Source organism: Rhinoderma darwinii, chromosome 2 (genome assembly GCF_050947455.1).
Source record: "Rhinoderma darwinii isolate aRhiDar2 chromosome 2, aRhiDar2.hap1, whole genome shotgun sequence".
In the NCBI taxonomy this organism is placed as follows: Eukaryota; Metazoa; Chordata; class Amphibia; order Anura; family Rhinodermatidae; genus Rhinoderma; species Rhinoderma darwinii.
The window spans coordinates 96,844,941-96,861,187 of record NC_134688.1 but is presented as its reverse complement, the minus strand read 5'-3'; the positions used below and the strand labels follow the sequence as shown (position 1 = coordinate 96,861,187).

At 42.4% G+C, this 16,247-nt stretch overlaps 1 protein-coding gene across 4 annotated transcripts in view; it reads right to left on the bottom strand.

The window, feature by feature from the left end:
- The window catches only part of CSRNP2 (cysteine and serine rich nuclear protein 2), a 69,437-nt gene that overhangs the window by 11,854 nt on the left and 41,336 nt on the right, over nt 1–16,247 (bottom strand). For all 4 annotated transcript variants that reach the window (XM_075851944.1, XM_075851945.1, XM_075851942.1 and 1 more), the window contains 3 exons: nt 11,422–11,596; nt 8,478–8,737; nt 2,662–2,958 (listed from right to left, as the gene is read on the bottom strand). In XM_075851944.1, the coding sequence (XP_075708059.1) occupies nt 2,662–2,958; nt 8,478–8,737; nt 11,422–11,581 (717 nt within the window). In that variant the 5' untranslated portion in view covers nt 11,582–11,596. The remainder of the gene's footprint in view (nt 1–2,661; nt 2,959–8,477; nt 8,738–11,421; nt 11,597–16,247) is intronic.

Genomic DNA, 16,247 nt, shown 5'->3' with positions numbered 1-16,247 from the left:
TCTTACCATATTTCATGTTGTTAGGACATACCCAAGTTTTTTGTTTTTTTTACAAATAGAGAGGTTCTTAGTGCACATTTTGATCAAAAAGTGTTTGTCCACCTGCCACGACAAGGCGACCTCTGTAAGGTGGGGACCTACTCTGCACATACACCCAGAACTGGGACTAAGCCTACATATATATCTGTTCCAGTTTAGGAGTTAGGGACTCGCAAGTCTGGGGATCCTTGTCGTGGATTGCGAGCTTGCGTCCTTTTGGCCAAAATGATTACCAATACCCCAGGTATTTTTCATTATTATGTATATTCGCTTCTCTTGGACACAGCCGGGTCTTTGATGCTGGGAGAGCATGGTGTGTTGTTGTTTGGCATAGCAAGCAGGGTAGCCCGCTCTATGAATTATCAAGGCGTCACAAATAGGCTTCTACCTGGCTATACACGTTGTGCCTCATGACGTACACACTATCCCTCCATGTTTCACTCACTTGCACCCCATTATCCATTTATTTCTATTGAGGCACTTCACTCATTACTGCCCCCTATATTTCACTTATAGTATTACACTTGCACACACACTATTCATTTATTATTTCTTACTACACATCCCATGCACCACACACCACTCCCCTCAAGACTAGTGGGAGTGGCTATTATTATTTAAAGCACCTGCTCGCCCTTTCATCAGCATTTCTGGCCTGGCTGTGTCCATTTGTAAGTATGGCCTTTTTTGGTGTTTTTGTATATGTCCCTGTGTTTTTATCGGTTCTGTTTGTGCATCAGGAACGTTCTGTTCCAGTTTAGGAGTTAGGGACTCGCAAGTCTGGGGATCCTTGTCGGGGATTGCGAGCTTGCGTCCTTTTGGCCAAAATGATTACCAATACCCCAGGTATTTTTCATTATTAGGTATATTCGCTTCTCTTGGACACAGCCGGGTCTTTGATGCTGGGAGAGCATGGTGTGTTGTTGTTTGGCATAGCAAGCAGGGTAGCCCGCTCTATGAATTATCAAGGTGTCACAAATAGGCTTCTACCTGGCTATACACGTTGTGCCTCATGACGTACACACTATCCCTCCATGTTTCACTCACTTGCACCCCATTATCCATTTATTTCTATTGAGGCACTTCACTCATTACTGCCCCCTATATTTCACTTATAGTATTACACTTGCACACACACTATTCATTTATTATTTCTTACTACACATCCCATGCACCACACACCACTCCCCTCAAGACTAGTGGGAGTGGCTATTATTATTTAAAGCACCTGCTCGCCCTTTCATCAGCATTTCTGGCCTGGCTGTGTCCATTTGTAAGTATGGCCTTTTTTGGTGTTTTTGTATATGTCCCTGTGTTTTTATCGGTTCTGTCTCTCTATTTGTAAGTAGATTTAGCAGTAATGCATATTTATTTATATTCAGTGGCTTAGGTGGCATTAGTGTTCGCAGTGTGCGGTCGCCATTTCTTGGTTTGATGTATATTTGCAGTCACAAATGTTCTTGCACCTGCATACACGTTTTGCATCATTTTGTTGGAATGTGCTGGTCAAACTTTTGGTGTGTTTATGTAATATAGGTAGCGGATACCATCCAAAAGCTGAATCCAGTACCGTTAGATTCCAAAAAGCGTATTAATTGCTGCAGACCAACAGCACCACCATTCACCCTTATTAAGGGCATTTTATTATAATTTTTCCTGTCCTCACTCTGAAAGCATTATAAGAGGTTGTGAGTAAGAGCATCGGGTATAACTTTGCCACCTTGTTTGTTTGCCGTCATTATCAGCAGCTTAATTATTCATTAGCTATTTTTTTCCAACAAAATTTTATGTTGCGACCTCTATTTCCCTCTAGTTCCCTGATGAACCCGATGAACCTGATATATATCACAGGAAACTCTGCAGCATTTAATACGCTTTTTGTAATCTAACGGTACTGGACTCAGATTTTGGATGGTATCCGCTACCTATATTAGATATATTATCACATTTACTCTGATTTTGCGGTTGGACACAATCATTTAGCCCAATTGGAGCTCTCCAGTACTTGATACACTTTGTTTTTGCAATCTTGTGGTTTTTGGTACCACTCAGTTTTGGTAACCCAGACATACATCAGATATATTACAGATACTCTGGGTTTGTGGTTGAACATAATCGCACAGTCCAATCTTTGTTTATCTTGCTCGAATTGTTCATTTTTTCACTGTGTTGTCCTCACCTCCTTGTATACATGTATACCTATATATTTCCGTATTTTTTCAAACCTTAGTTGGTTAGGCCATTAACAGGGCCTTATAGTTATAGGATGGAGGGCACTCCTCTATGGGCAATTGCTCTAATTAGGTAGGGTGACTGGATAGGGAACATCAGGGTTAGCTGTTAGGCCCCATGCACACAACCGTATTTTTCATTCGTAATTATGGACCCGTTAATTTCTATGGGCTACAGACACCTTTCCATATTTTTACGGATCGGTGTCCGTTCCCTAAAAATGATCCAGAAAATATAGAACATGTCGAAGTTAATTACATTGGGGAGACTCAACAAAAAATGTTGAGGCTCCTTAGAGAAGATCCACAAGTCAACATAAGAGACGTAACAAGATTATTTTTAACATGCAGAATCCAGAGGGTCACAGGCAAACACAATGTTATCCCTCACCTGACATTTGATCCCAGCCTGACTGCATGGACAAGCTTCCGGATCACAGAAGATTCGACATTCGCACCCACATTCCTCCCTAGAGAGACGGATGGATCTGAGTTCCTGCTTCTCCTCAGCATCTATGCGATGGACACCAGCAGCTCGAAGCAGAGCTCTGCGTCTCTTTGTTGGTAATGGCTGAAGGAAGAAGTAGTCGTCCACTTCAACATTATCTACATCTATATCTTCATCAGAAACATCCTCCAAGGTGAGGCCTTCAGCTTCTTCTGATTCTACTGTACCATTTTTTGTCAGCTAAAGATAAAGAAAATAACAGTCAATGAAATGTTGAATAAAATGTGTTAAAACCAGACATTCCAGCACTTTAGAGCAGTTTATTAATCTCCCATACATACAAACTCACATATCTGATGCCAAACATGTGGCTATAGGCCTTGAGGATGTAGCAGCGGGTGTTCAAACGTATGAGAGGTGGAAAAAGAAGGGTATTGAGGTATGTTCACACATCGGGTTGTAACATAGCCAGCAAGCGTGCTTGGCGGTTTCTGCAAAGGCCGGCAGACTTGAGAAGAGAAGCGCGCACATGCATGGCCAGCTCCCCTAGTTGTCTTCTGCAATTTATGGCTGACGCAAGCTGCCTTGAATTGCAGAACGGGGCCCCAACTTATTGAATATTTATGGCTTATCTTCTGGATACATTAATCTGCAGTACATGGTTTATGAATGCATTACAGCTACACAAGTAACTTGCCTGACTGGTTGATCCAACAATCAATAGTAAATAGGTGGGGAGCATTTTTAAGAGACCTATTTACAAATGTTGTTGCATCAATCTACCGAATCTGTGCGAACCACGGGCCAAAGGCGTTCAGCAGCTTCTGCTAGAGGCTGTTGTGCCACAAACGCACATCCCCCAAAGGTGAGCGCACACCCATTTACCGTACCTTTGCCTACATTTTGTGCACACTGTAATAGTAGTGCCCTTGTGGAGCGTCCTTGGGCATAAAATATATGAAAAAATGATTAATCGTTTTTACCCTTTATGCTTTCAGACAGATTAGTACAACGATACCTGTTGTTTTGATACTTCACCCAGAAGTATTTTCACTCCGTACAGATAATAGTAAAACGAAAAGGGAAAACCACAACCTTCATACTAAATCAAGCATGGCCTCAGTATACAAGACATTAAAATTGTGTAGCTTTCAGGGCAAGGATGCTTATAACAAGATGCAGGTCGGCAAGAGACAGCCTATAATTCTCTATAGGGAGGGTTCATCGTGCAGACCTTAGGGAACGAAGAGAACATTGAGGTAGCGGAGGTGCATGATGCAAGTATAAGGATCATCAAGTATTGGCCACCGGAGGACATGGCCAGGTAGAGGGAGTAGCACATGAGGTTCAACCAAGTTTAAAGTTACCAGTCCTTCACATAACACATTTATTTCAGCTTTAGATTAGGCTGCAATTGCAATGTGGAGTTTGAACCCTCAATTCTCCCATCGAAAGCTTAAATAATGTTAATACCCCAGAAAAACAGATAGGTAAAGATATATTTATCCTTTTTTACTGGACAACATTTAAAAAGGAACATAATATTTCATCTACAGGGTGGGCCATTTATATGGATACACCTAAATAAAATGGGAATGGTTGGTAATATTAACTTCCTGTTTGTGGCACATTAGTATATGGGAGGGGGGAAACTTTTCAAGCTGGGTGTTGACCACGGTGGCCATTTTGAAGTCGGCCATTTTGTATCCAACTTTAGTTTTTTCAATGGGAAGAGGGTCATGTGACACATCAAACTTATCGAGAATTTCACAAGAAAAACAATGGTGTGCTTGGTTTTAACGTTACTTTATTCTTTCATGAGTTATTTACAAGTTTCTGACCACTTATAAAATGTGTTCAAAGTGCTGCCCATTGTGTTGGATTGTGAATGCAACCCTCTTCTCCCACTCTTCACACACTGATAGCAACACCGCAGAAGAAATGCTAGCACAGGCTTCCAGTATCCGTAGTTTCAGTTGCTGCACATCTTGTATCTTCACAGCATAGACAATTGCCTTCAGATGACCCCAAAGATAAAAGTCTAAGGGGGTCAGATCGGGAGGCATTTCTTCTGCGGTGTTGCTATCAGTGTGTGAAGAGTGGGAGAAGAGGGTTGCATTGACAATCCAACACAATGGGCAGCACTTTGAACACATTTTATAAGTGGTCAGAAACTTGTAAATAACTCATGAAAGAATAAAGTAACGTTAAAACCAAGCACACCATTGTTTTTCTTGTGAAATTCTCGATAAGTTTGATGTGTCACATGACCCTCTTCCCATTGAAAAAACTAAAGTTGGATACAAAATGTCCGACTTCAAAATGGCCGCCATGGTCAACACCCAGCTTGAAAAGTTTCCCCCCCTCCCATATACTAATGTGCCACAAACAGGAAGTTAGTATCACCAACCATTCCATTTAGGTGTATCCATATAAATAGCCCACCCTGTATATCTACTTACATAAAATAGTCACACACTCCCTTTGAACACCACCTGTTAAGAAAAACTTGCACTCCACCCTTGGCCTGTTTACCACATATTGACCACGATTGTAATTAGGATGCTCACCAGTAGCAGGGAAACCAGAAAAACATGGAGTGTGTTGCCCCGAGGTTAACGTTTTAGAATACATACAGACTAAACACAAAGCTAGGTGAACGTTGCAGAGTGGTAATCCCTACATACTCAATGACCTTTTCTTGTATTTCCAGTATTAACAAAATTATTCAAAAGAGGAAAGTCACCTTGATGAAAGTCTTAAAGGGGTTGTCCGGTTTCAGCAAATTATATTTTGTATAATTAAGTTATACAATTTTCCAATATACTTTCGATAATAATTCTTCACAGTTTTCAAGATCTCTGCTTGTTGTCATTCAGTAGGTACATTCAATGTTTACTTCCAGTGAATAAACTTCTGTCCATGATCATGTGATGACACACAGGTGCACTGACAATTAGAAGACACAGTTCTGATACACATATTGTAACTAACGAGCCGTGTACCTGTGTGTTCATCATGTGACCATGGACAGAATTATATCCACTGGAAGTAAACAATAAATGTTCCTACTGAATAACGACAAGCCGAGATCTTGAAAACTATAGATAGTATATTGGAAAATTGGATAACTTTTAATTATATAAAAAAAATAACATTCATTTGCTGAAAGTAGACAACCCCTTTAAACTTAAAATGCATTTGTCAGAGGAAGGGGGTATTATGCCAAAGGCAGGCCAAATATGTGTCACACAAGCCCGAGGTCAGAAGAAGAACAGTTCTCTCATAATACACACTACAAAAACACACCATGTGCAGAGAAAGTCAAGAATACTAAAAACATTTAACTATCACAGCGAGGACTCAAGTATCAGGTTTTCAAATCAAATTACATAATTTGGGATTGTAGCAATGGAAACTCAAGATAGAGTAAAGGGTCATTCATTTACTTGTCACAAAACATTGGTGACCAAAAATGTTAAAGCTGAAAGAGAGTAATAACCAAAATCAAAACAAATTAAAACTTAAATACAGTTAATACCAGAAAATTCAGGCATTGACTGGAGATAACCCTAATATCCCACTCCCCCATTTCAAACTGAAGCAGTCATTTAGGGGAGGGGTTTTATCTAAAGGGTACTGACACTGTAGAGATGCTTCTGGGGTCCCTGTACCTGCCTGTGACATGGAGGGGACACTATGGTGATCACTGGTTTGTTTTTTTCCCACATTTTTTTTCACCGGATTAATATAACAGCAATATTTTTTTTGCACACTGACAGATCCACTGTTTTATTGATCAGAAAAATTAGTTAACTGGTGAAAGCCCTATTCCCTCCATGTCATAGACAGGCACATGGACAGGCAAAATTTCCTTCAGGAATTTTGAGGCAGATTTTGAAATGCCAGTGTTTCTTGACACGTTTTTTTAAAATAAATTAAATGCAAAACACACGGACGATTTATGGTCTAAAACTGCAAGAAAAAACACTTAGCGAGTGCCCCGGGCTTCTTTTTGCCTCCCATTGATTTCAATGAATGTTCAGAGGCGGAAACCACTCCAACAAAAGCCGCCAGGAAAAACTACTCCGCCTCTTATTTAAAATAAATGGGTGGCGATTTAGGGAGTCTTTTGGCTCTGATTCAGATACTGTTTCTGTGTCAGAAAAACGCTGTGTGAACTGACCCTAAAGCTCTTTTATAGAGTGTAGACCCCACCAGAATACTCCTATCTCAGCTTTCTTTCTCCCCTTTTATCCTTTTTCACAAGCATAAAACAGGCGCATGGTTTTATCTGTATTATGGCAACAAATCCTGGCCTGATCGCAGGACTGATGGCCCGAACTAGCAGGATCACAGGTAGCTAACTATAGACCTTATAGGCTCATGTGAAACTGGCCTAAGTAACAATTTTCTGGTTAAAGACAATTAATGTGTTAATATGTTCTATCCAAACATGTATTCTATGGGGTCTAAACTTTTCATTAACTATAGCATGCGCACTTCAGACCAATATGTGTAGTGGGGGTACACTGACGCGCCAGTACCCGCCTCCATTGAATCTGGAGATGTGACCTTTTTCCACCTGGCAATTTATGGAGTTTCCCTGTGACGCAACATGCAAAACACAGTTCCATGGTAACTTTCTACACCTGTATACCAAAGTTTTTATAGGCTGCTTTGGAGTTCTAGTGAAAATATATTAAATAGTGTCTAAAGGTGTGTAGGTGCATACCCCAGGAAGGTGCAAAATTTGTCTCTTGGGTCTGTATGCTTACTGCATCGTGGTTGCGTGTTTTTGATATGGATCAGTTTTATATTCAAATGAACACCTATAGAGATGAGTGCTAAACCCAAGAAATGCAATAAAAAAAGTTTATTGATATACATTAAAAACATACATATTGTAAAAAAGAGAAAAGGTACAGACCACATAAAACAGAAATGGGTATTATGGACAAAATATCTGGTCACATAAGTAAGGAAGATGAGCAACCCACCAGACCTGTAATTCAAGTTATAATAGTAGGGGCAGGATGGTCAAGCCACTAGTGCAAATAAGACCGTAACAAATGAAACATTATGAAAACCTGCAAGCCTATCAAAGAAATGCAATAGTTAGTAAGGCAAGTGCCTTAAAAGATACAAAAGTCAATGAGGCAAGTGCCTGAGACCAGTAGCCATGCATACCCAGAAACACCCGACGTACGTTTGGCTTACCATTATAACTTGAATTACAGGTCTGGTGGGTTGCTCATCTTCCTTACTTACATGACTAGATATTTTGTCCATGATACCCATTTCTGTTTTATGTGGTCTGTGCCTTTTCGCTTTTTACAATTTGTATGTTTTTAATGAATATCAAAAAACTTTATATTTTTTTATTCCATTTCTTGGGTCTAGCACTCATCTCCATAGGTGTTCATTTGGATTTGGGAGCGTTTGTTTAGATCCTGACTTGTTCAAACACTTAGATATTGAGACCATTGCTTTGTGTTGGTGCTATCATTTTTATATTTGTGAACCATCAAAGATACATTTTGGTATTAACAGTAGGTTCATCATTCAATTCTTCCTGTGTATAGATGCCATGTACTCAGCTTGTTTGTGGAGATGCTATCTATGAATATTTCATCATGTCCATGATGTATACCATCAATTTGCTAGTAAATATGACTATGACATCACTATGATCAAACGCAGCATTATTGACTCAGGCTCTAAGCGCAGGTAGAATTGATGAACAGCCTGTGACTCACCTTCATCTTCCTTGTGTGAAGTTTCTCCTCCTTTAAGTGCTCACGTAGGATTTCTCGATGTGTCACCTCTTGTTCCTGGGCAAATTCACAGAGCGTGTACTTTCGCACGGAGTTGTGGTGCTGGGCCATTCCCAAGGAGCTACCACCTTGGCTTGGCACACTGGTGAATCCTTGGCGACGCGAGAAGTAATAGACAGTAACCTGGTCAAAACGGACGTTCTTTTGTCTCAGAAGTTTCTGCCGCTTCAGGATGGATGTTGCTGAATTAAATACAAAGAGAGTCCAATTTAAATGAAAGCGGATCTGTCATCAGACTATGCTGCTCTATTACAGCTGTGGTTAGTACATTTATTAACAAAGATGGCAACATTTTATGTAGTTTGGGTAATAGGAGCGATGAAAGATTACACCGGACTCATAGTTATGAGTCCGCTGTATCCATAAGGGAAGCGCTCCCCCACAGTGACTGACAGGCTGCTTTGTACGCACATATACACCGCAACCTGTCAATCACTGTGGAGAGGGGTGGGAAGAGGCGGGGGAGTGCTCCCCTCATGAATACAGCAGACAGAACTAGGAGTACGCTGTATTCTTTCATAAGCAATAAACCAAATTGCCAATGGCAAAAGATTAAGCCCTTGTTTCCCAGGTACCTAACATATATTTGTAAATATCATAACTTAACTTTTAATTATATTAGAGAGCAAACAAACACACATTAAAAACGGTCATTGCGGACTATTGATCAAAATAATTGTGTATACATTGTCAATTTATCACTCTTATTGTAAATATCCCATTTAGACACTCTCCTTCGGAAGTCTATGATCTAATCCTAAGCATAGAATCTATCCTATTATAATCTATTCTACCTTTTGCTCTATAGAAGCTAAATTCACAATCTAATCTGTTACCTGCTTAGAAGCCAAGTCCACTGACATGCACAGTGGTGTATAATCTGCACTTATCATTTCGTTGCTAGTATTTTGCCGGATCGAGCAGGCGCAGAAGATGGCCAGTGATTGGCCAAACACCGATACATTCTATTAGAGCATGCATCTGTCAATGTCACCTCAGGGATGCCCGACTTGCATTGCCGCTCTGATTGGTTATGACGTAGACCGCTCTAAGCGACACGAGGAGGAAGCTTATAAAAAGGGGGATGCTCTCGTGCTCGCCGCCATAAGCCCCGATACCCCTGAAGATGCCACTGTTGTGGTGAAACATGTCACCGGGGGGGGCTATGAGAATTCCTATTTTTAAACATATTAATGCGGTCTTATGTAGTGTCCTCTTGTAAGCGGACTGCAGCCACTGCTTGGTACTCGTCATAGCCATCTAGACATTGGTTATTCACTAGCTTTGCATCGACTCTGTGGAGAGAACAGTGTAGCTCTGACACTTGACACACTATGTGGCTTTGATACATCATATAGACTTTACAATAAGACTGATACATTGTCAAATTGACACTATATACACAATTATTTGGACCAATAGTCCGCAATGACCATTTTTAATCACTGTGTGTGTTTGTTTGCTCTCTAATATAATTAAAAGTTACGTTTTATGATATTTACAAATATATGTTAGGTACCTGGGAAACAAGGGCTTATTCTTTTGCCATTGCCAATTTGGTTTATTGCTTATAAATTTAGCCCACCAGCTACCTGGGTCCATTAATTGTTCATGCGTGTATTCTTTTATTGCTCATATTTTTTTATGTGGCATTTTGGATAATAGAAGTGCGAACCTGTAGCTGTAATAACCTGCCCTTACAAAGGGCAGCATATTTGGCGGACAGACCCACTTCAATTTAAAGGACTATATTCTTTAACAAAATAAGCCATTTTCCCTCCCAAATTTGACACATTAAAAAAAAAAAAAAGTATAACACTAGGTATAATGTCAACATCTCCTGTCACTTCTGGTTGAGATATAGCCAGTATGAGCTATAAATTAGCAGAACAATGGGGATTTAAAAAGTGAAAATGGCCATATATGAGTAAATAAGCTGGAGTGACTGGTTATTGCATTCCTTTTACTTTATATTGGCATTTTTCTGTTTTGTTTGGCGATTTTGCAAAAGTAACAGCAAGAAGTGCAGCCGCACTGGTTGTCAAAATCATTAATATCTCCGAAACTGATGTGCACTGAATTGCATGTCTCCCCATATTTTGTATAGCTGTTTTTGATCAGCTCACGATCATAGGAGGGGTTTGCATGATTCTCCCCATTGAGGTTTTATTTTATTTTCTTCTTATCTGACTAGGAGTGCTTTCTCCTTATGTACTAATCAGGGTAGGCAAAGGGATAGTGACTATGAGAGTAACATTGACATGACTGACAAACATGTAGACAGGAGAAGGAAAAAAGGAGGGAGCAGGGAGAATGTACTTGTTTACAGGTTGGACTACTTAAAAGGGTTGCCTCATGACAGACATTGATCGCATACTGCTAGGATATGCCATAAATGTCTGATTGGTAGGGGTCCGACCACTGTGACCCCTACTGATCACTTGATCAAAGTGGCAAATTGGTGTAAGTGGAATGACACTTTCCTAGTGTCGTTGCCACTTCATTCTAGCAATCAGAGGCGGTCACAGGGAATACCACCAATCGATCATTGATGACATAACCCACCAATGCCTGTTAGGCGACCCCTTTAAGACAGCCCTCCACAGCCTCCAAATTGGTTGGTTATGGTTGAAACGTCCTGTTCCAGTTACAGAAGCACAAACTTCTAATGGCAAGGGAAACCCATGAAAGATATATTATTTAATACAGCTAAACATAGTTCCCCAGGACATGGTACAGATAGCTTATCACACACCATCCTAAGAACGAAGGCCATGAACATTAAATCCTGGAAAACACCTTTAAGCCAACAAGAATAAAACACGCCAGTTATACTACACAATAGCCCTCCTGAAAATAAACTTACGGATAAGTTCAGTGGTGGTCGGAGCATTAATGCTGTCACAGCTATCTGCACTATCGCTGTTTGAGATCTCATCGTCAGAATCTTTTGATGTAGAAATTGGCGAGCCAGCATCTACTTCTTCAAATTTTCTTTTCAGGCTTCTGCTCGTCACAGCATCCATTTGTTTCAGGGTTGCCTGACAGAAAAAAAAAATAAAGATAGAAATGAGTAACAAAAATTAAACACTATACACAACATTTTATTAAAAATAGTTCAGGATTTAACACTGGTAAGCTGTATTGCTACTTGCACACTTTATACTTCTATTTTCTGTCAATTTTTTTCTTTTTAAGCCTAACTAATGCGTAATTCACTAGGCAGCGTTGCTAGGTATCTTTACCTATTAATGCTGTGTCAACATCAAAGCCAGGCCTCACAGCATCAGCTTAAAACAAAGTATTCTTATCAAGCTCGCCGAAAAATTACAATTAGCAGCTGGTGCACATAATGTCTGGAAACCGTAGGCACATAATAGATTTCCTGTTATATATAAGGATATTGTCTTGACAACTTGGATAATGTAACTTGGATAATGGATAGCAAGATTGGAGGTTTTCTTCAGTGCACAGTTTGCCATATGTATGCACGACTGGAGCCGGAGTTCCAGGGTGAATATCTCTGTGGCAGATGTGAGCATGTTGTTCACCTGGAAGCTCGTATTAGAGATCTGGAGGAGCAGAATGCAACACTGAGGAGGATAGACAATTTTGAGCGGAGCTTGCTGCTCACAGAGCATGCAGTTAGTGGGTTTGAACTGGAGGGTGAAGACATGGGTGAGCAGGATCAGGTAAGTAGCTGGGTTAATGTAGTTAGGGGCAGTAGAAAGGGGTCAAAGAAAAGGAAGGCCATTCCGGTTTCTGACATTCCAGGCAAAATTGCCAAGTTGGGTGATGATGCGAGGGTGTCAGTCTCAGAAATGGCAGCCCTAGTGGATACTGATCTCCCTAACAGCCGGGAGAACAGCCCAGCTAGTAGTCGGCGGGATGGTAATGCAGGTAAGCCAAGACAATTGATAGTCGTAGGGGATTCTATAATCAGGAAGACGGATAGAATAATTTGTCGCCAAGACCACCTCAACCGAATGGTTTGCTGTCTCCCTGGTGCCAGGGTTCGGCATGTGGTGGAACGGGTGGACAAATTGCTGGGAGGGGCTGGTGATGATCCAGCTGTCGTGGTCCATGTCGGTACCAACGACAGAATAAATGGTAGGTGGAGGAGCCTTAAGAATAATTTTAAAGAACTAGGCTACAAACTGAAGGGAAGGACCTCCAAAGTAGTATTCTCAGGAATACTGCCTGTGCCATGCGCATCACAGGAAAGACCGCGGGAGCTCAGGGAGTTAAATGCATGGCTGAAGTCTTGGTGTAGAGGAGAAGGATTTGGGTTCCTAGAGCACTGGGCTGACTTTTCATTGGGGTACAAACTGTATTCTGCAGATGATTTGCACCTAAATGGAAGGGGGTCCGCTGTGCTGGGGGAGAGAATTCTAGCTGGGGTGGCGGAGTATTTAAACTAGGGCTGAGGAGGGAGGTCAATGTAGAAAAAAAAGGGGTAGCCAGGTTAGAGAGGGGTCAGACTATATTGGTGGGGGGAGAAACAGAATGTGGGGAGAGGACTAGACAACAAGATAAGGAGATCCTTTCGTTACAAAACATCAGTGTAAATAAAAAGGCCCGATTAATGTCAAATCACATTTCTGATAATAAAAGTGAAAAACTGACAGGCAAGTTAAAGTGTATGTTCACAAATGCCAGAAGTCTAGCAAGCAAAATGGGGGAGCTGGAGGCCTTGATACTGGAAGAAAATATAGATATAGTTGGTGTTGCTGAAACATGGCTGGACTCTTCACATGACTGGGCTGTAAATCTACAGGGTTTTACACTTTTTCGGAAAGACAGGACAAATAGGAAAGGTGGTGGTGTATGTCTGTATGTGAGAAATGATATGAAGGCGAGTGTGAAAGAGACAATAGTGGGTGAATACTGTGAGGAGGTTGAAACCTTGTGGGTGGAACTAGAAAGGGAGGTAAACACTGAAAAAATAACTTTTGGTGTAATCTATAGACCCCCCAATATAACTGAGGAGATGGAAGGTCAGATATATAAACAGATGGAGCAGGCTGCACAGGCGGGTACTGTAGTGATAATGGGAGATTTTAATTTCCGGGATATTAATTGGTGTCATGGTTCGGCTTCAACTGCAAAGGGGAGACATTTCATCAACCTGTTGCAGGAAAATTTTATGGGCCAGTTTGTGGAAGACCCGACTAGAGGTGAAGCTCTGTTGGATCTGGTCATTTCTAATAATGCAGATCTTGTTGGGAATGTCAATGTTCGTGAAAACCTCGGTAACAGTGATCATAATATAGTTACTGTAAAGGATCTGCCAGGCACTGCTTCGGGGTTAATTCCCAGAATTAATCAGTCAACACCTGAGTGTACATCCCTGAGACAGACACCAGCTTCCTCCACTCAGGCTGGCAGGCTTAGGAGTGGGAGAGCCTATCGCAACCTGGCCAGACTCAGCTAGCTCCCGCCCTCGGTCTATTTAAGCCTGCTCTTCCTGTCCATCTGTGCTTGTGAATTCTTTCCTTGAGGTTTCCTGGCCCAGCTACAGCTCCTGCTACCTTTTGATCCTGCTCCATACAGACCCCGGCTTACCGACTACTCTTCTGCTTTTCGCTTTGTACCTCGCACTCTCCTGGCTTGACTCGGCTCGTTCACTACTCTGTTGCTCACGGTGTTTCCGCGAGCAACTGCCCATTTCCCTTGCTTGTATTCCCTTGTTTGTTTGTCGTGTTTGTCACGCACTTACTGAGCGCAGGGACCGCCGCCCAGTTGTACCCCGTCGCCTAGGGCGGGTCGTTGCAAGTAGGCAGGGACAGAGTGGCGGGTAGATTAGGGCTCACTTGTCCGTTTCCCTACCCCCCCCACCATTACAAATTCACAAGCCCTATACCTAGTCTACCCTGGTCCCTGACACCATTATGGAACCCCGTGAAACCCTGGCTCAGCAAATGCAGGGTCTCTCCCTACAGGTCCAGGCCCTGGCTCAGAGGGTCAACCAGCCTGATGCTACCTTGGTAGTTCCCCTCACCGCACCCCTTGAACCCCACCTCAAGTTGCCCGACCGGTTCTCAGGTGACCGGAGGGCTTTTCTCTCCTTTCGGGAGAGTTGTAGGCTTTACTTTCGCTTAAAGCCTCACTCCTCAGGTTCTGAGAGCCAGCGGGTGGGTATAATTATGTCCCGGCTCCAGGAAGGGCCCCAAGAGTGGGCCTTCTCCTTGGCTCCTGGCGCCCCTGAACTTTCCTCCGTTGATTGTTTCTTTTCTGCCCTCGGACTTATTTATGACGAGACTGACAGAACTGCCTTTGCCGAGAGTCAGCTGGTGACCTTACGTCAGGGTAAGAGACCTGTTGAGGAGTATTGCTCTGACTTTAGGAAGTGGTGCGTAGCTTCTCGGTGGAATGACCCTGCCTTAAGGTGCCAGTTTAGGTTGGGTCTGTCGAATGCCCTGAAAGACCTGCTAGTTAGTTATCCCTCTTCTGACTCCTTAGACCAGGTTATGGCTTTAGTGGTACGACTTGACCGACGTCTCAGGGAACGACAACGTGAACGTTTATGTGTTTTTTCCTCCGACTCCCCCATGATGCCTCCCGAAGTCCCGTTGCTTCGTTTCTCCCCTAAAGACTCAGAAATACCTATGCAACTCGGGGCCTCCGTGTCCCCTCAACAACGTAGAGAATTCCGCAGGAAGAATGGTCTCTGCTTCTACTGTGGGGATGTCAAGCATCAAGTAAACAACTGTCCCAAGCGTAAGAATGCTGTCAGAGAGCTCCCGCGTCTAAGTGATCATCGGGGAGGTCACTTGGGCGCACAGGTATTTCCCGTAAATATGAAACGTACTAAGATATTGCTTCCCTTTCAGGTCTCTTTTGGTGGTAGGTCTGCTACCGGCAGTGCCTTCGTGGATTCAGGGTCCTCTACTAATATCATGTCTGTGGAATTTGCTATGTCTCTCGCTATGCTTCTGATTGATTTGCCTAAACCTGTTCCGGTAGTGGGTATCGACTCCACTCCTCTTGCTAATGGTTATTTTACACAGCATACCCCTGTTTTTGAACTCCTTGTTGGCTCCATGCATTTGGAGCAATGCTCTGTACTATTGATGCAGGGATTATCGTACGATTTGGTTCTAGGTCTTCCCTGGTTGCAGTTGCATAATCCTACGTTTGACTGGAATACTGGGGAGCTAACCAAATGGGGTAATGAATGTTGTACGTCATGTTTTTCTGTTAATTCTATTTCTCCCCCTAAGGAGGTGAATACGCTACCCGAGTTTGTTCAGGACTTCGCTGATGTTTTCTCTAAAGAGGCCTCCGAAGTATTACCGCCTCATAGAGAATACGATTGCGCTATCGAATTGGTACCAGGAGCTAAGCTTCCTAAGGGTAGGATATTTAACCTTTCTTGTCCCGAACGTGAAGCCATGAGGGAGTATATCCAGGAATCCCTGGCCAAGGGTTACATTCGTCCCTCTTCTTCTCCGGTAGGTGCTGGCTTCTTCTTCGTAGGGAAGAAGGATGGGGGTCTTAGGCCATGCATTGACTACCGTGGCCTGAATAAGGTCACGGTAAGGAACCAGTATCCCCTTCCTTTGATTCCTGATCTCTTTAATCAGGTTCAGGGGGCCCAATGGTTCTCTAAATTGGATCTACGGGGGCGTATAACCTTATTCGCATCAAAGAGGGGGATGAGTGGAAGACTGCGTTTAACACGCCCGAAGG